Below are 21401 nucleotides of genomic sequence, written 5' to 3'. Positions count from 1 at the left end.
TTCAGTCATTTTCTCAATGAGAGTAGTGGCCATTTCTTTAAATATGGAGAGAAAGCAAAAGTGAGACACTATTTCACAAGTCCACATGACCCTTTTTTCAGCTCAAAGACAATTTTACTGGAGGGCTATGTAAACAGTATTTAAGTGATTTTGTAAAAAAGATTTAATGGGACTCTATACTAAATGTGTTACATTTTACTCTTCCTACATCAGAGATTAGTGATTTGCCACAGCAAATTCAGCTTCTTTTTTCAGATATACAGTATTTAAGATAACAATACTTCAAGTGCTTATATAAACATTTAGGTTTTTGTATTTTTATCCTGTACAGTAATATATAAAGTAAATCTTTGTTATATACTGTAGCTTTAATAAGTTTGAACATTTGAATCTTGGGATTGTGTATTGTACAAATTCTGTGACAAGAGCATGTACTTAGTGATATGATTTTATCAAACTATCCCTGGATTGAGCTCCTTCACGTTCCACACGTTAAACTATACAATTACAAGATTAATTGTTTTTTTTGCTTTCTTTTCACCACCGCAATCAAGGTTTGAACCCATGAACATTTACCAAGCCAGCTTGTTTATTCTTCTCTCTGTAGGGAACTATTAGAATACAGCATTGGAGTAATTCAATACCTTGTTTTCAGTGATGATAATAATAATAATAATAATAAACTTTATTTTATATAGCGCCTTTAAAGGTGGCTTCTCAAAGCGCTTTACAGGATGACAATAACAATAAATAAGAAGACAACAACAATAAATAAGAAAAATTTCACAAGACAGGACACAATTATAATTACAGCAATACAACAATAACAATAGAGGAGACCGTGGAAGATGGTATTAAGAAGAGCAGAGGGGTGAAGAATGGAACCAGTTAAGTAAAGGCTTTTCTGAAAAGGAGGGTTTTGAGTCTGGATTTGAAGGAGTTTAGAGAAGGTGACTCTCTAATATCCTTGGGCAAGGAGTTCCAGAGCTTGGGGGCATAGCAGGAGAAGGCCCTGTCGCCCATACAATGTAGACGGGCTTGGGGGACAGTAAGGAGGGCAGAATTTGAAGAGCGGAGGTTGCGAGGTGGGGAGTAGGGCGATAAAAGTTCAGACAGGTATTGAGGTGCCAAGCCATGTAAAGCCTTGTAGGTGAGCATGAGGATTTTAAAGTCTACGCGGAATTTGACCGGAAGCCAGTGCAAGGACTCCAGGATAGGAGTAATGTGAACACTTGCACTAGATCTGGTCAGGATTCTGGCTGCTGAATTTTGGACATACTGCAGCTTGTTCAGAGTAGATTTAGATACCCCAGGGAGCAGAGCATTGCAGTAGTCAATTCGAGAGAATACAAATATGTTGATCAGCTTTTCAGCCACAGTTAATGATAGCATAGGGCGTAGTCTTGCGATATTTCTAAGGTGAAAAAAAGATGTTTTGACAGTATGCTGTACATGTGGGTCGAATGTTAAGCCAGAATCGAATATAACCCCAAGGTTTTTCAATTTTGATTGGAGCTCAAGTACAGAGCCATCTACAGACAGGGTTACAGGACTGGCTTTGCGAAGTTGATGGGGGGTACCAATAAGCATGACTTCAGTCTTGTCACAGTTAAGATGAAGGAAGTTTTGAGTCATCCAAATTTTTATGTCAGAGATGCAATTAGATAGAATAGAGACAGCCACATCAGTGTCGGGTTTGGTATGGATGTATATTTGAGTATCGTCAGCGTAAAAATGAAAGCTGAGGCCATGTGATCTTAAAAGCTGACCAAGTGGGAACATGTAAATGCTGAAGAGCAAGGGGCCCAGTATTGAGCCCTGAGGGACACCAGACTTGACAAGACCAATTTCAGACCTGTACCCATTGAGAGAGACAAAGTGACAGCGATCAGTGAGGTAAGACTTAAACCATTTGAGGGCAGTGTCAGAGACTCCAAACACAGTCTCGAGACGAGAAAGCAAGATGTTATGGTCAACAGTGTCAAAGGCAGCACTGAGATCAAGAAGGATGAGTATGGAAAGAGAACCAGAATCAGAAGCTATTAGGAGATCGTTGGTGACTTTGACTAGGGCGGTTTCTGTGCTGTGAAGTTGACGGAAGCCAGATTGGAGGGGTTCGAAAAGGTTGTTTGTCATGAGGTGGTTATGTAACTGAAGTGTGACAGCACGTTCTAGAATTTTAGAGAGAAAGGGTAAGTTGGAGATGGGGCGAAAGTTGTTAAGATTGTCGAGAGCCATGTTAGGCTTCTTTGGCACTGGGGTAATAGCAGCAGTTTTGAGGACCGTTGGTACAATGCCGGTGCTCAAGGATTCATGTATTATATTGAGGACAATGGGACAGAGAGAAGAGAAACAGGACTGGAATAAAGTGGTGGGAATGGGATCTAAAATAGATGTGGTGGGTTTCATGCGCGTAACTAGTTTGTTTAGGGATGCTGAGTCAAGAAGAGAGAAGCTGGAGAGACGGGAACCAGAGAAGTTGGATGAGGAGGGAGGAGGTGTGGAAATTATATCCGTAGTGGAGAGAATGTGATGCCGGATGTTGTCAATCTTAGAACTAAAGAAATCTAAGAATGTGTTGCAAAGTTGTGATGAGGCAGGTAATGTGGTGGGGCAGTTTGGCTTGAGCAGTCTGTTGATGGTGGAGAAAAGGTGTCTGGGATTGTTTTGGTGATTTTCAATGATGTGAGAGAAGTAGGTGGATCTAGCAGACTCTATAGTAACCTTATAATCAGATAAGTAATCTCTCCAGGCCTGATAATGATGACTGGACAGGTACTATTGTTTCTTATAAAAATCATTGTCATCCTTGGGGCCAGAGCCTGTGAAATGATTTTTTTCAGCCCTGTACAAAGCCAGCTTCTTCCTTCTGCTGGTGCATGTCTGCTGTGGAGTTCTGCCTGCTTCCTGCTTAGTGCCCAGGGAATCTGGTGATATCAAGGGGTAATTAAAGCAGCCCTAAAAGTTTTATGAGGAGCTTAGAGAATAAAGAGGATTAGGAGAAGGGAGCAGCTTAAAGGAGCAAAGGTCAACTATTATCTTTTCCTTTAATCACTGTTGGCTGATTAGCATTTAAACAAGCCCCTGCACTGACTAAAGAGGCACTTGACATTATTGCAGTTTTCATTACAGTAAATACACCAAAAGCAGCATTCCCAACTATGTTGTGTATGCTACCTATATAATCTTATTTCCTGGTGTTACCCAGGTGCAAAGCCATCAAGTTGATAAAGGGTCGGGAGAGAAAAGTGACAGAAATTATTCTGTCTCTGAGTCCTGAAAGGCAAAAAAATATTTCTGTAATAATAATAATAATAATAATAATAATAATAAAATTTATTTTATATAGCGCCTTTAAAGGTGGCTTCTCAAAGCGCTTTACAGGATGACAATAACAATAAATAAGAAGATTTCACAAGATAGGACACAATTATAATTACAACAATACAACAATAACAATAGAGGAGACCGTGGAAGGTGGTATTAAGAAGAGCAGAGGGGTGAAGAATGGAACCAGTTAAGTAAAGGCTTTTCTGAAGAAGAAGGTTTTGAGTCTGGATTTGAAGGAGTTTAGAGAAGGTGACTCTCTAATATCCTTGGGGAAAGAGTACATATCGTTTTGTAGAAACTCGGTAAGTGGTTGAATTGCCATGTCCACCATATCTATCTATATATATGTCTACCTTTTCTCTGTCTTCATACAGGCTTATAGTACCCTCCCGATTTCCCGATGAAAAAGAAACAAAAACAGTAGAATTACTTATGGTTTGGATAATTTGTCACAAAACTTCTAATAATGTTAGACTTTAATCAAAATAGCATTGCGCAGAACAAAGTCATGCATGTCATCAATATTTGAATTCCAGAAAACCAGTGGGTCACATTTTTGCACACCCTAACCTGTCCTTTAAATAAAATACTGCGAAAATAAGGTGATGCACATAAAATATTCTGTAGTTGCATGCATCATCACAATTTAGGTCAGAGAGCTTATCGGACTACAGGCAAGTAGTCGTTGACTTCCAGATGTTGAGGGATAAGAATATGAGGAAGGTTTTATTTAGAAACACTGTCACATCTGTGCAGGTATGCTTTGCCAAGCCTTCTTGTCCTCATCCATGTAATGGAGTTTATAATTTTCACATCTGAAGTGCCAGAAATAAATAACACACTACAGGAGGCATCTAGAATTCCTGCCAAGAAGAACTGACAATATACTAATTACAGTGGTGTGAATACAGTAAATGTGACCCCCACTCTTAGTTCACTGAAATCTCTTATACTTTATAACAAGTATGAATTTCTCTAAGATTATTGTATAACATTTTAAAGGTATTTTAAAGAACTGTTTTTAAGCAAAGAACATTCAAGCTGATCACTTGTATGGGTGAAATAAGAAAAGCCAAAAACATACTGCAATGTAAAATCAAAAACAAATTGATTCCATGCCTATGCTTTCGGAAACCTAAATTAGTTCACTTACGCAAATTACTTTGTATGACAAATCACATGATTAGTTGAATGGCTTCTTTGTGCAATAATAAGCGTGGACATGATTTCAGCATGTTTTTAAAACATCTCGGTGATAAAACCAGAAAAAGGCACAGAGACAGAAGCATCTTAACCAGCAAGTACTGTACCAACCAGCAGCTAGACTGCCTATACTGTATCAGACTGTCCCTCCAAAATTAAGGAACCAAACAGGCAAGAAGAAAACTCTCTTTGGGATACTGCTTGTAGTGACAGCTAACAGACTTCAATGAATAACAAGATAGAAAATGTCCATGAGTTAACAATACCCCTGTGACTCCCCAGAATTGAAAAATAAACCCCATCTCAATCATGGAATTTGTACTAAACATTTAGGCGATACTGCAAACATGTCATAAAAGGTTATGTGGAAACAAAATTGTAACTTTTATGTCTGCATGCAAATCATGATGTCTGGAGCAAACCCAACATAGTGCATGTTGTTGGCAGCATTATGTTATGAGGCTGCTTCTCACTTGCAGCAGCTAAGAAGTTTGTCAAGATTGACAGGGAAATAGGTGGAGCAAAGTACAGGCAAACGTTAAAAAGCATAACCTTCTTTAGCCTGCTAGAGACTTAAAAGTAGGCCAAAAATTCACCTCTTGGAAGAAAATGGGTCAATGGGCTTGATAAGAAAGGGAATGCTCTGGAGTGTCAAGACTTGAAAATTGCTGTCCATTCACGATCCCCAATCAATCTGACAAAGACAGAGCAAGTTTGCAAAGAAGAATGGGCAATGACTGCACCATCCCAGTGAAGAACGTTGGTAGAGATGTATCCGAAAAGACTGGAATTCCCTTCAAAGTTGTCCACCAAGACCTCTTTGAATACTTATGCAAGCAACATATTTCAGTTTTTATTTTTTCTTCAGCCCAATTTTCTCCTCAAGTCCAATGACATACTGGTAGGTTAGTTGTTTGATGGGAAAGTTGGTCCTTGTGTGAGCGTGTGCATGTTTGTTTGCCCTATGATGAATTGGCATCCTGTCTAGGGTGTATCCTGCCTTGTGCCTATTGTTTGCTGGGATTCGTTCCAGCTCCCCTGCGACCCTGTATTGGATAAAGTAGGAGATAAATAAACATATTGTGATTTGAAAGCATCACCCCTGGGATTTCTACTTTGACTTAATTCCTTCATAATCATTCAGGTTCATTTTGAAGATTAACACAACATCTATACTGTATATCTAATGTATGTATTTATATTATTTTCAGACTATCAAAATGCAATTCACATTCATCTCAATGGTGAGGTCAAAATTTAGCCTATGTCCTAAAAGGGGAACTCCACCTTGTGCATTACCTTATGTGTCTGGCTCCCACCTTCACGAGAATACCACTAAGGTGAGGAACCCAGATCAAAGGCAGCAGAAAGAGCTTTCCCCTCCCACCTCATGCTAAAGGAGGAAACAAACCTGAGGGAAGCTGGTTAATGTTTCATTTTAGTCAAGTGCATGCTGCGATAGAGGGAGCAGACCGGATGAGCCTCAGGGACACATACAGTAGGCACACTGGGAGAGAGATTATGTGCGGATAAGACATATTGTTTTGCCTTCTTGTGCTGCCAGCAGATTTCTACAGAACTACACCTTTACCTGTCCACCAGGAAGCACAAGCTCTAAGGATTCAGTTGATTCTTTGTTCTGCTGTAGTGTGAAAACCCCAGATTCTCTTCCCAACAATAAGCCTCTCCACTGAGCTGGGTGAGTTAAGACTCTTGCCTCAATAGATTTCTTGGATTAAAGTCCAAAGGTGTGCTGTACAGGCAGAGCAGCTAGTCAGACAGCAGCTAAGCATGAGTACTCTATCACAGCACAGAAAGGATGAAAGAATTCTTTGCTAATGAGTAAATGTTCTTTTATGTTAAAATATAATTTGAATAAAATAACATGGCAAATGATATCAAAATTCTAAAGAATGATTCTTTCTTTTTTATTACAAAATATGTTAGTAGCATTTTGATGTATTCACCTGATATTTTTAGGCTGCTTTTTAAGCGTTTCATCAGTAGCATATTGTTTTTCACTTATTTGCAAAAAAGTCTTTGAAGTTTGGTATTATGTTTAAAAGTGGTTTTAGTGTTCAATTATAATTTGAAGAATATAGCTGTGCATAACAAATTAATTCAACATTTTAATTGATTTATCTCCTTCTTTACCCAGGGGTTTGATGTTTATTAGTATGATTATTAAATGCCTTTATAGTAATTTATATATCTGGTATTTTTGTTGACAGTTATAATAAAAAAAAACTTCCATGTAATTCTTTACACCCTGAAAGATCCTGTGATTTTTTAATGTGAAAAATCTATGGAAAAAAGGGACATGGTTTGTACTATGACAAAAGCAAGTACAGTGTTAGTACATTTACCCATTTATAAATATTTTCTTGAATTTCTTTCATATCCTTACATCATTCAGCTTAAAATAAAAACTGCACTGAAATGTTTTGTATCTCTTTACCTCATGTAACTATTATATAAATGACATTTCATTTAAGAGTAACAGGCACCTTGATTAGTGTCTTTAATTAATCGATCTCCAGGTTTGTGTGGATGAATATATATCACATTAACCATTTGCAAACAATGAAAAAATAATGGCATTTTGCATTGTAATCCATTCATACTGTAAATAAATCTAGCTTGGCAATGTTACAGTGATGTTTGGCAAGTGATGGGATACTTGCCTAAAACACAGCATGGTTTGTTGTGGCAAATATTGGACTTAACTGACCCAAGCCAAAGTTAAACCAAAGAAACTTGTGGTTTTAAACCAGCCTTTGGCAACAATGATTGATTAAACCAGAAAGATGATTTTTACTGTCAGAAATACCAAATAAATGCTTAGTTTTCAAATATGAAGCTAGCCACACTGTTGATACTTATCTGCAAGCAAACAAAAAGAACAGATCTGGGCTCCCTAGAACTTTAGATCATACTCGGGCTAAGGGAGAAGGATATTTCAATCAGTGTCTACTGTATTCTGAAGTGGACATTTACACTATTCAACACTAAATATATTTTTACATAACAGATACATAATCTATGCTGTCTGTTTTTTACATATATACTGTAAATGCTATTGACTCTTAATAAAATATTGTAATGCTTACTGATCACTGTATCACTGCAGTGTCCAGAGTCAACAAACAAAATTGGCACAAGCTCAGTAGCAAATTAAAACACAATGATTATAGCATTGCACGTGTGTCACATGATATCTCAGTTCTGGGCCAAAAAATAGCAGCCTGCTAAAATAACAAATCTCAAAATATTTCACTGTGGGCACACGGCACCTGGTGAAAGAGATGCTGTCTTACAAATGCCTCTCTAGCTGTGTTAAATTTAACAAAAGTCACAATATACTTATTAACATTAGTTGTACAGTATGAATATTTATATTCTATTAACCTGTTCTTATGTAGTCAAATTAAGTCTTATATATTCAAGTTATTAAGTTGAAATATTAATATAATCTCAGCAAGTTTAATTAATTGTTTATTGTTGTAAAGAGTAGTAAGCTTCAATTAGGGAATCAGTGGGAGCACAGTGGTGCAGTGCTTAGCATTGCTGCCTTGCTGTGCTGGGGCCCTAGTTTCAGAGGCCTAGAGTGCTATCTGTGTGGGGTTTGCATTTTTAAACTGTATATATTATACCAATTTAATATTGGTTAGATTTTGATTTTATGTACTGTTATATATTATACCAGTTTATATATTTGTATGGGTCATTTATATCAAGCAGAACACACATGTTTACTTTTGAAATTAATATATTTTGAAAATAAAAATAATTAAAATTATATTCAGAAAGGCATTTTCTTTCCTTTCCATATAAGATAAAACTTTACTTTTAGCTCCAGTTATGAAATGTAATGTTATTGGGGTACTGTACTTGTAGTGTAGGTTTAGCTCAACTTTAAAAAAACAAAACTTTTCATGGACTGCCTGTGAGACGTTTGCTGTTGACCTGAAACAATGCTCTGAAGCAACATTTGTTAAGGCCATTACAGTTATTGTGAATGTTGAAAAGTCATGCTGTTGTACTGCACAAGACAGTTTCACAAATTGCAATCTAAAATTATAAATCTATTAACATTACTAATCTTCACAACTCTTTATAAATGCAATATAATATATACTGAGAACCACTTAAAACACAACAATTGTATTCATTTCAATACATTTTGTTGTATTAGGCAAATATTGTAGAGGACATTCGTTGTTATACTATGTTCAGTGCTACTAAATCTAAATTATACAGAAATTGTAATATTCTTCCAAGGAAGGAAAAAAAAATATTAATAACCTAATTAAATAGACTTTATAATTGCAGATTTATGTCAGTATACTCTGACACCTCTGTATCATGGCATTTCTCTGTTGACAGGAGTGTGTCAATATTCCTAATTGCATTCCCAGCAGTTTCCATTCATATTCATTATTCATAGAGAGCAAGGAGTCATACTGAGCCAAACTCTGAGTGTTTCTACAATAAGACTAGTAATTGTATTGCTTTGTTATGGCTTATGAACTGACTCATACATCTTTACATCATGTAAATAATAAAAGTAATATTTAAATATCAGGTAAGTGACAATATTATGTGTGACACAATCACCAATATAAATGGCAAATTTAAGACTGAGATTTATGTCTATTTCTCTGAGAGCAAATATTGTAATGGGTTAGGTGTGGGGACAGAGTTAAAAGTAAGAAATATAAATAAAAACTGAAATACACCTCTACCTCTTTTTCGGACATAATTCATTCCCAGAAACCCTTTCGTATAACAAAAATTTGTAAAAAAAAACTTATTTCCATTATTTCTTATGGGGAAAACTTACAATCCATTCCAGTTCCTAAAATCTCACCCCTACTTTTACTTTTTCCACCAAAAAATGACAAAATAAACAATAACAACTTACATTCATACTGTGGTTATTGGTAATAAACAGGAGTACAGTATCCACTTCATTTGCTTTTTGTGTAATTACAAACACACTCACATTTTACAACTCCTATTGTTAGGGACTGAATGTCACATGCATTTTCTTTGTTTTTCCCACAAAAAGTAACAAAGTATTAACCTGGTGATGAATGTGAAATAAATAGATATTTATAATAATACAGAATTGCAAAATATGCAACATTTCACAACTATGTATAGATATTTACAATACTGTGAGTATCAGAGCCCTGTCTTCCACAGACATGGAAACACAGAACTGTACCTGTCGACTGAGGCACAAAATGCATTACTGTACTAAACAAGTGGGACTATGCAAAATTACCTTAGCTTGGTGGATTAGTAAGAAATCTGAATTTCCACAAAATAATACAACACGTGGATCTTATTAATCCCATTAAATCAACATTTGATCTCTTTAGTGCATGGATTGTCTGGACAGGTTCAGGTCTCTTGGTCCATTAAAGTAAGTGCTCTTTCCTTTCTTTCTTATTTCTCATGTTCTTAATGTAAGAGTGGCTGCAGCAATTATTCCATAGGTATGACTTTAATGTAAGTAATGCTTTACGTCAAATCTACTACTTAAGAAAAAAAAGATCAATATTCATTGGAGACTCTTACCATTGGCTTCATATATCTGGATTAGCAATATTAACTGGATTGCCTAGTGTGATTTCAGGTGAAAACATTTTAGAGAATGCCTAATGGCCTCTTTGCAACATTTGGAAGCCTACTTACACAGAATGGAAACACCTTTTCCACATAAAGCAGGCCAGAAAATCTCTCATCTCTTTTATTGTAATTTATAGCATATATTATAGATTCCAAAGACATGAAGGAGCCTGAAATCTCTATGTTCCAAATTCAAAGACCCCCATGGTTCCTGTTGATGGGAATTTTTGTTCATTTGGTATTCTTTCAATATTAATTAACCACAGGAATCGCCAATGTTAATGAGCGTCTTCTGATGCTCAGCAATGTTCGATTACAGATTCCGAGCCATGGAGGCACAGCTTCGGGATCTGAGGTTACAGCTGGAAAGGCAATGCATGCAGAACAAACATCTTGAGATCCAGAATCAGGAGTTGGGTAAGACAAAACAAAATCCTTGAAACCCTAGTGTTACGGCGAGTATAACGAACCCTGTGCAGGTCTCTGATGGAGTCCGGGATGACCAAGTCAGAGAAGGGTGAGGCAGGAGAGTAGTCGATCGCTCCAGCCGTCGTCGAGTCAAGAGAGGAGAGCTAGGCTAACGAATCAGAGAAGGACGAGACGAAAGAGTGGTCGAAAGGTACAAGCTGGAAAGGGGTCCGATAGGCGAGGTCCGAGAGCGCAAGATGTCAAAGGTTGTAAGTAACGAGAGCTCAGGAGGCAGAACGATTCCTAATACCGAGCCATGAACAAGGTGAGCAGAGGGTTTAAGTAAGATAAGATCACTTTATTAGCCATAAACAATTTCTTGCATTAGGAATTCATCTTTTCACATACCCCAGCTTGTTCTCCATGAGATACAGACAGGGAGAGAAGCTTGTGGTCATAGCGCAGGGTCAGCCATTGTACAGCACCCCTGGAGCAGTTGGGGTTAAGGGCCTTGCTCAGGGACCTAACAGAGTAGGATTCCTCTGCCAGCCGCGGGTTTTGAACCAGCAACCTTCCAGCGACAGGTGCAGATCCTTAGCCACAGTGCCATTGCTCTGAGTAGTGAGGGAAGGGGGTGTGGTGTGGTAATTGGATAATGGGAGTTAATTAGGGCTAGCTGCGCTCGCAACACCTAGTTTCATTTTGGTGCAACATGAGTGGAACAATTAGATTGGACCTCTGTGAACTCAGTGATCTTCTCTTCCGACACAGTGCAGACCCTCTGTTTTCAGTAATTTTCTGTCTTTGAGTTCTGGTTAAGACCAAATTTTAAAATCAGTCTTAGGCCATTGGCACAATGGCAGTAACCTAACATCTGCAGTACCAAAACAAGAAATATAACAAGAAACCTGATATTGATATGCATTGTGAACTGTGAAATATTTGCCCTTAGCTTAAGTAGCTTCCTGCACGGAATATTTTTTTTATTTAGATGGGCTTGGTGTGAACAGATAAAGAAGTTCTAAATAAAAACTAAATTCCAACTATATTCCCAGTTGTATTTTTCAGTCAGGTTTTAATTTATTTTAATTGATGATGATGATACTTATTACAATGTAACTGGGAAAAGAGCTAGTTAATATTAATACCCAAACTTCATTGTATTCACCGATGTTTGGTTTTTGGGGAGATGTACAGTAAACATCACTGTTCGGTTTACAGCAAAGAAGCCCAATGAAACAATATGCATATGCTGTGCTATTCATATGATGCTTTTTATCAAGCAATTATACACAGGTTTGAATACACTTTTTCATAACTATTCTATTCCCTTAGAGAAACGACTTCAAGAAAAGGAAAAACATGTTAAGGACTTACAGACCCGTTTTGATGAGCTGGGTGAGGATTTTTAACTGTATCTGGATTTGTGCTTGATGTATGCGCTGAACTTGTGGGGTTTTATATTGTAACGTGACGGGTTCGAGGAGGATAAAGACAGGAATTCAAGCTCTCCTTAAATGAGAACACAGTGCTTTATTAATCGGATGTGCGTCCGGCACAGCAACTACAAGGGGAGAAAGAGAGAGAGACAAACAGCTCTGCAACATATTGTGGTCAATTCGAGTGAAGTTACACAGTTATAGGGTGGAAATGGGGTACATGTATAAAAGGGGTGCAAATCCAGGGAAACTACATGAGTCCGGGCAATCTCGCGACTGTGTACACCAGTTCCACAATTGGTCAGCTGCACTGGTCAGTGGCTCTCCTAGTCCCCACCCTGGCCACCACTACTCCCGTCCTGCCCCTCGCCGCGCACCCCAGCCGGGCGCTCTTCAGGCCGCAACGCCAGGCGAGAGTGCTACAATATTTTCACATGTGTGAATATACTGTATGCATGTGCATTTATTTGATAAGGAAATTAAAAGACTTTCTGAGGAATTCTTCAGCCGTGTCCCTACATGCACACTTCTGGTCTTGCGCCCTTCATATGCACGTTCTCACTCAAGTCTGCAAGGATTTAGGGTGTCCCATTTCTAAATTTGTGTTTAACAAGGGTGCTCACCAGCGCCCCTAATCCGTCCTTAATGTGCCTTTCTCTGAAATCTGCATCGGAGCAGACATAGTTTAAGAATTTTCCTCAATTCTTTGCGGAATTGTGACGTTTCATGTTCTAGTCAAAGCAGAGATAATTTACTAGGGAGAATAAAATATTCAAGCATTATGTAATGATTCCTGGGGTTTCTGCTCTTTCCGCTCCTGCCCTGGCAGTTCGCCCCTCACTGCCTGGGCGCGAACCCTGGTCTCCGGCGTCACGCAACAGGGAAATTGCCAGCTGAGCAAAAGAAAAACTCCCCTAACAGCCGGCTGAGATCCCTCTTATTCGGAGGGGAATATTCGTTACAATTAGTACAATTTAACTTTTTTAGTTTTAAAACTTATTATATTTTATGTAAAAACAACCTTTTATTGGGATACTTTAAATTCATACTGTATGTATTCTTGGTACGAAGTTTTGACATAAAGCTTTTTTTTCGTCACCTGATTTTGACTGATGAATATTCGTTTACCTGCAGTGTATTTTATACACGGAATATTTAATAGTACACTTATTTAATAGTATAAAGCTTTGATGTATTGCCAAGTTTACCTTATTTAGTTTAGTTGAATGAATGCGTTATGTTCCTCGAAGTGTCATTTTTGTACTGGGGCAGACGACGAAAGTAGTAGTACAAAGCTTTTAATAAACAGAGAATGGTATTGCCAAGTTTTCCTTAGTTAACATTGCCCGTTTTGAGTCGAGCCTGCTCAACGTGAATAAACACGATGTGTCACTACCTTTGTGCAGGAATAGATCAGATGAAATTCAATTTCAATTCAATTGCGAACGGAGAATGAAAAACTTTAAAAAATTATCTGCCGACACACAGCCACAGGAAAACACGTACTGTACAGTATCAACTACAGACAGCATTTTGACCCTAAGCCGTGTAACCAGTGAGTTCTGTCCCACTGTGTCCCGAGGCGCACTTGAAGTCCACACTTGCGCTATGTCACAGAAGTGCGAACTTGGAGGAAGGGCTTACAACTCAGTAGAAGAATTGGGACACGGCCTGCCTGTCTTAATGAACCTAACAAAAAAATCAGAACTGAAAACTAGGAGTGTCCTGTCTCTCATGACTCCCATGTATACTCAGCCATAGATCATCAGCAAGGGCGAGCCAGCGTGGACAATGAGCCACAGGTGCTGAAGAGCCGCACAGCAGCCATCGCTCCTGAACCACTTCCAGAGGACTGGGAGCCCACCGAGCACAAAAACCATAAAACAATCAGGTACTGAATACGCCCACAGAAAGAAAATATGACACAGACAAGAAAATGTAGTTTTGTGTCTTTTTCTTGTGAAACATACAGATTGAAACCTTGATAGAACCAAATATTTACAAACAGCATTTTCATTCACTTATGCTACCATCCCAAATAAAGTCATTTGTAAATAAAGTTTAAGTTTCTCTCACTCACACATCTACTGCACTTGCCTTTGAATTTTGGTTTAGTACAAGCTTATTACACAGTACATTAATTTACTTTACATTTGAGTGACTCATTTCAATACAATACAGCAGCAATTCATAATTTTGCAAGAGTCACAAAGCATTGAAAAACTTGATTTACAATTTGTAAAATAGAATAATGTACAGTACATACTGTCCTACAGAATATACTGTATGAATACAGGTTTTAAGTTTAGTTTTCTGTTGGTAATAAAACTGAATTGATTCCATAGTCATAAAATATATATTTGACAAAGAATGCTCAGTTATTATATGTTAATAAAACCACAGTAGAAGCTGTTGTTTTAAGTATTAAAATGATTTACTGTATGAATTTAGTCTTATTCCTACTGTATATATGGTAAACCTTATCAAATTTTAAAGTAAAAACCCATAATTTATTTCACTAAAACAAATATAGAGTAGACTTTACTGTATATTTACCTTTTTTAAATAAATTGCTCTTCAAATATCTCTTTTTCTCATTTCTGCCCTAAGTGAAACCAGCCAGATTATAAAGGCCATCCACCAAAATGACTTCCTGCACCGCCTGAATGATGATCAGATCGCGATGATGCTGGACTGTCTGTTGCCTGCTGAACGAAGCCGGGGAGAAGTTGTTATCGTAGAGGGTTTTGAGGGGAATACCATGTACATTGTTGCAGGTATACATGTGTATTTTCAAATGAAACTTTGGCTCAGGGGTTAACTGACTCACAGTTCTGAGGCCAAGGGTTCAACCCCAGACCTGGGGTGCTATCTGCATGGAGTTTGTATGTTCTCCCCTTATTTGTGAGGGTTTCCTCTAGGTTCCTGTTTTCTCCCACTGTCCAAAAAGATACTGGTAGGTTAATAGGCTTCTGGGAAAGTTGGCCCTAGATATGAGTGCATGCATGTCAGTGTTTGTGTCTGTGTGTCCACCCTATGTTGGACTGGAGTCCTGTCCAGGGTGTAACCTGCCTTGCGCCTGTTGTTTGCCAAGATAACTTCCGACTCCCCCATGAACCTGAATTCAAAGAACCTGTTAGAAAATGGGTGTTTTGTAACATTAACCCTTCCTTTGTTTCTTCAATCTGCACAGCTATGTAAAAATATGTGACTCCCATGAGAGAAGATAGGTACAGTAGATACTAGTGTGTAGACATCAATTCCAGAGTGCTATCTGTGTGGAGTTTGTATGTTCTTCCGATTTTTGTGTGGGTTTCTGCTGGGTGCTCTGGTTTTCTCCCACAGTCCAAAGACATACAGTACTGGTAGGTTAACAGGCTTCTAGAAACCTGGCCCAGGTGTGAGTGTGTGCTTGTTTGTGTCTCTGTGTGCTCTGTAATGGACTGGTGTGCTTAGCTGCCTTGTGCCCATTGTTTGCCGGATTTAGCTCTGTCTCCCCACGATCCTGTACTGGATAAAGCGGTTAGAAAATGGATGGATGTCCTTATAAATTATGATGAGTTCATGTGACATCCCTCATGCCTGGTACTTATTCTGAGCTATCATGGCATGTGCATTTGATTAACATTAGTTTCTCTGTGATAGAGCTTCTATGTATTCTACAGAAATACAGGGTAGCCGAAAATATTAATCTCTGTATCAAAGCTCGTTCTTTATCCTGTATTCCAGTACAAGTGCTGCAGGTGCTGCAGTCCTACAATACGTCTGTCTGAGATTTGCTAATGCTTGTGTGCTGCTGTTCTCAGCTGGCGAACTGGAAGTGACCCAGGCAGGTCGGCACTTGAGGACACTGACCTCTGGAGATGTCTTTGGAGAGCTGGCCATCCTGTACAACTGCAAACGCACGGCTACAGTCAGAGGTGATGCCAGGCACATACTGTATATTCATCTGTACATCCTTTTAGTTTCCAAATCTCTCCTTCAAAGTAATGTCCTGAGAAAGGGAGGTGTGACGAGACAGATAGAATAGGAATGTGATGCAATTTCAGGTAAACATCACAAGCAGCTTGTTTCTGTAGAGCGAGTGACTGCATTTATACACCCTAAGTGTAATATCTCAACTCAGAAGATTTAGTGGGAGGATAAAGCATGAAGACTGCAAATATGGGGCTTCAGTCCCTTCATTAAGAAAATAAGCTTGAATGTAATCATGAAAAGTTAAAGTAAAAATGCAAGTGACACATTACAAGAAGATCAGTTCTTGGAAGCAATCTACAGTATGTACAAAATTCAAAGTATGTACAAAGTAGTGTAATTGAACAGACATACTGTATACTGTGGCAGTGTCAGAGATAAAGGCAACAGGTGACACCTTTACATTTAAAAGACTTCATAAATAATCATGGAGGAATGCACTAACAGTAGCCAACTACACCGCCTTGTGTTTCTAAGTAAATAATACTCTGCAGTCTTAAATACAATTTTACCAACAAGGTTTAATGTCCAAGCCAGACTTCATCAATATTGTATTGATTATTTTTATTATTGTATTTATCTGACAAATCTAATCCTGGTTAAAATGTGGAGGAAGGTCAAATTTGTAAGATTGTTTTGGAAGCACATACAATTTGAACCTTTCTTTTGTTCTTAAGTAAAATAATAAAGCCAATCCCCCCATGATTTTTCCTAGCTTCTGCCTTATGTCGGTTACCTTTTAAATCTGATACCTAATTAGCTGGCAACTAAAGTTAGTAAAGAAAATATAAAGGCATTCATGTCCTTTGCTCTTGCACCACGTGTGTCAAATCACCTTCCATTTCCCTTTCTGTCTTATTACAGCTATCACAGACATCCGACTTTGGTGTATTGACAGGCAGACATATCGAATGATTATGACCAACAAGTCAAAACGGAAAAGGGAGCAAATTATGGGTTTTTTAAAGATGTAAGTGTGTGTGTGTGAAGAGAAACATTATTGATATTGTACTGATATTGATATTGAAATGATATTCTCAATACAGTATCATATTTTTGAGAGTTACTGTGAAACATATTCCATTTTTGTGTTTTTATCTCATTAAGGAACATGTGGCTATAAGACTCTCAGTCCTCAAGAATTTGAGAGAGAATTGCAAATGCAAAAGAAAATAATAAACCTAAAGCACTGAAAAGCAAACTTTTTTTTCTATTGTTATGGACTACCTGTATAATGTTAAAATATAAGCTTTCGCTTTACAATTTTGTGGAATCTAATGGCACAGTCTATAAAGATTAGTTTTGGCAAGTCCTCAGATTGGTGTTGTCAATATAATAATCTTTTTCCTAAAATATTTTTCATCAGATTATAATGTTGGCTTTGGTGTTTACTACATGAGCTGTTGATGAACGTGCAAACCTTGTGTCATTGGCTCCTACAGACACAGCAATTGTAAACACCATATTGGTTGCTGAGTAGCCAAACTTTGTATACTTTGGGATTCACAAGCTTCGTAATATTCCAAGTAATTGTTCTACCAATCATTCAATCATTCCACTCAATCATAGCACAAGATGGGTTCTATAAACCAGGGATTTCATTTTGGACCTGAGCTGTAATCTTACCTGTCCCCAGGACTCACCCAGTCCAGGTGTGCTGGATTTGAAAGGCCTTGTGTCAGAGAAGAAATCTTAGATTTCCCAGTCATCTCTGGAGTTTTCCAGGCAGCAAGTCTGCAGCTCCATCATTTAGATATTCATCATACATCAAATTGTTATCTATTCTCTTGCTAGACACTATAGGTCCTGCAGAAAATATCGGGTGAATTTGGAAATACCACAAATCTCAAATTTTGGAAATACAATACAGTAGGTATTTTTAAAAAAAGTGTGCACAACCCTCATTCACTATGATGGTCTGAGAGTTTTAGCAGTGAATCTAGGCGATTAACATTTGCCAGTTCCAAATTTATAAAATAATTAACAATAAATTTTAAATAATATTGTACTTTAAAATACAGTTCTACCCTTATTAAATTACAGAGGATGCTGTTATTTACACTGTTTACATAACATAGGGTGCCTGCACACTTTTTCACCTAAATACAATTGGTAATATTTTTTACTGCCTATGGATATTTATTTCATTATGTTTGTTCTTTGCCCAAATGTTTACATGGCCTCATTATGCACAAAAGGTGTGCACACCGTTACCCATAATTCTAACAGTAAGCTGTACAGAATAAATATAATGTTACAGAAATTGAGATAAAAGCATCTCTCCCTGTGACTTCCTGCAGAGCCCGAACTCTGAAGGACCTAAGTGATGCACAGCTCTCAAAAATAATTGATTCCATGGAAGAGGTTTGTGCTCTGGTCTTATTTGCTTTCTCTTCTGAACACACTGTGGTGCCAATTCCCACCTCAATAATTTACTCACAATGCTGATTCAACTGCCGGAACCTGGAAGGCCACTGTAATATTCATCAATAGTAAAATCTTGTTTTTGTGGGGTCCTGCTGTGTACCAGCATTTCAAATGAAACAGAAAAGGCCTTATTTTTTATTTAATGTTACTTTGTTGCTACATTGTCATTTTCAACTTTGTAATATCCAAACAAAAAAGTTGGAAACACACATCTGACATTCCGTCATTCAGAAAGACTGAATGTTTCACATTGAAGATTCAAATTTGCCCTAAAAGCATTTTCAATATTAATGGTCTTTATTTTTTGATGACTATTGCATTTAAGCTTTGATCTCACTTCTGCATTAACATACAGTATTTAGGACAGTCCCCATTTATCGTTTACTCGGAGTGAAAATGGACAAACTTTACATGTATTTAATACATGACTACAAAAATAGTCCTGCCAAAAATAGCTGAAAAATGTTAAAAACAAGATTGTTGATCTTCTTTACATATACAATTTGTGTATGTTTTTTTTTTCCAGTGTAAATTCCAAAATAATGAGGTTATTGTCCGAGAAGGAACAGAGGGCAATACATTTTATATCATTCTGAAAGGAGAGGTATGTGTTCAGTTTGTTATTAATTGTATGTTTTAGACACACTGTTAATCCAACGAAGAAAATAGTTCATATGAATAATAAAAGTTTGTTTTTTGTCTGAATTCAGACTTTTAAAAATTGAAAAAGGTAGCAAAAGTTGCAACAGTAAATGAGACAAGTGTGTCCATCAAAATGCAGCAATATAGAACATTTGCTTAAAAATGCATCTTTTTCATCATCTTGACTTTTGTGAACCAAGGCTCTCTGACTGCCTTTGTAAACTTGGATCTGTTGTCAAAAATGTAAAAGGATTTAACAAAATTCAGATTTTTCTAGAAATGCTTTATTAAATGGATACAAATTCTAATACCTGGGCAGGTTGCCATGGCAACTATCTTTAACAGGACTTCTTGGTAAAAGGACACACAACAGCTCTAAAGTTAAAACAAATTGTACTTTATTTGTAGTGAGGGAAAAACAGTGCAAACTGCAAACAAAACTTATTTTTAAGTGTCCTCTCAAGACATGTTGCTGTGCAGCTAAACTGATTAAGGGCAGGCAACAAACCCCCCCCATCCCAAAGTATCAGTCTCAAAATGCATTTTAAATGTGCCCATGGATTGCTTCCTTGCTCCCTTCACTTCTGGTGCAACGCTTATCAGAGGCTCTGCTTTCTTTCTAGAGAGCAGAGCTTGATGGAATCTGATGCTTCCTGGTTTCTGAATGTCACTTGACCAATTGCCTTCTTCCAATTGTTCAAGTGACATGAGATGGCTGGTCATTCCCAAATAGGGGACCTTGTCTCCACCTACTGATGTATACAATGTCATTTGTCAGTCTCGCAAGTCAAGTTTCTCACTACTTCTGCTTTTTTCTCTAATTATTGCTATAAACCTAGATCTGAAAGTATTGTTTCACCTGTGTTCTCCTGCAATATTTGTGTTTCAGGTGAAAGTGACAAAAATGGTGAATGGGCAACAGAAGGAGATCCGGATAATGGGAAAAGGGGAGCACTTTGGGGAACTAGCTTTAATACGGTAATGTCAGGTGGTATGCAACATTACGCTGCTTACAGTACATGTGTTATTGAACATTGCCTGGAAATGGCAGAGCTGAAGCCCTCCCATACATTTAAAATGACAAAAAGAAGCAGTTTTGAATCATGTTTTTATTCTAAATATCACTAGCCTTTCAAAATACTTATTTTTATGCTGTGTGTTAAATCTGTCTATTTGTTTGAACCTGCAAGGGTGGGCTTACAGGAGTGCTGGGAAATGCATTTTCCTCATTGCCTCTGGGAAATGCATTTCTTATCTTTGTCGAGATAATAATATCTCGATAAATAATATATATATATATATTATTTTCTTAATAATAATAATTGCTTACACTTATATAGCGCTTTTCTGGACACTCCACTCAAAGCGCTTTACAGGTAATGGGGACTCCCCTCCACCACCACCAATGTGCAGCACCCACCTGGATGATGTGACGGCAGCCATAGTACACCAGAACGCTCACCACACATCAGCTATCAGTGGGGTGGATAGCAGAGTAATGTAGCCAATTCATAGAGGGGGATTATTAGGAGGCCATGATTGGTAAGGACCAATGGGAAATTTGCCCAGGACCCTGGGATTTTTTAATGACCACAGAGAGTCAGGACCTCGGTTTTACGTCTCATCCAAAGGACGGCGCCTGTTTACAGTATAGTGTCCCCGTCACTATACTGGGGCATTAGGACCCACACAGACACCAGGGTGAGCGCCCCCTGCTGGCCCCACTAACACCTCTTCCAGCAGCAACCTTACTTTTTCCCAGGAGGTCTCCCATCCAGGTACTGACCAGGCTCACACCTGCTTAGCTTCAGTGGGTTGCCAGTTGTGAGTTGCAGGGTGATATGGCTTCTTCCTCTTGCTTTCTTGTCCTTGTTTGGGTGACCGAGTCTAAAGGGACAGCCTTTGTCCCTTTCTTACTTTCCTATGTGCTCTGTGTTTAGCATATTTCAGACTGTTCTATTCTGTTGAAAATTTTAGATATTTCAGTGAAATTAGTTTGTTTGCTCCAAATTGCCACCACCAGTCCATTTTGTTTTTATCTGCTATCCAACAGCAATATCACATGTCAAAAACCATAAATCTCAAAAACACAAACACCCTTCACACTGCGGTTGTTTAGTCCTTAGGGCTCATGTTAATAAAAATGTAGGAACATTTTCGGAATAATATTTTAATCGTGGCATTTCATAATTACTATTCATTGCATGATGTTTCTACATCACTTCTACATTATGACAAAGGTGGAATTCTGAAGTCTTGATGTCTACAGTATAGAAAATAATGCAGAATTGTGAAACATTTCTTAGGCCTCATTTTCTACAAGGTGAAAAATACATAAAA

At 37.8% G+C, this 21401-nt stretch overlaps 1 protein-coding gene across 2 annotated transcripts in view; it reads left to right on the top strand.

Moving 5' to 3' along the window:
- Positions 1-5990: 5990 nt before the first annotated feature.
- Positions 5991-21401, top strand: part of prkg3 (protein kinase cGMP-dependent 3) — a 27350-nt gene continuing 11939 nt past the window's right edge. Inside the window, exons 1-11 of one of the 2 annotated variants that reach the window (XM_088626237.1) lie at positions 5991-6232; positions 9921-9964; positions 10490-10587; positions 11914-11976; positions 13773-13908; positions 14628-14794; positions 15824-15937; positions 16857-16962; positions 18293-18356; positions 18946-19023; positions 19951-20039. In XM_088626237.1, the coding sequence (XP_088482363.1) occupies positions 9924-9964; positions 10490-10587; positions 11914-11976; positions 13773-13908; positions 14628-14794; positions 15824-15937; positions 16857-16962; positions 18293-18356; positions 18946-19023; positions 19951-20039 (956 nt within the window). In that variant the 5' untranslated portion in view covers positions 5991-6232; positions 9921-9923. The remainder of the gene's footprint in view (positions 6233-9920; positions 9965-10489; positions 10588-11913; positions 11977-13772; positions 13909-14627; positions 14795-15823; positions 15938-16856; positions 16963-18292; positions 18357-18945; positions 19024-19950; positions 20040-21401) is intronic. The other variant, XM_088626238.1, reaches the window with a different exon arrangement.

This window comes from Lepisosteus platostomus, chromosome 3, assembly GCF_059453375.1.
Source record: "Lepisosteus platostomus isolate fLepPlt1 chromosome 3, fLepPlt1.hap1, whole genome shotgun sequence".
Lineage (NCBI taxonomy): Eukaryota > Metazoa > Chordata > Actinopteri > Semionotiformes > Lepisosteidae > Lepisosteus > Lepisosteus platostomus.
The sequence above is the reverse complement of the archived record's forward strand: the minus strand, read 5'-3'. Positions and strand labels throughout refer to the sequence as shown.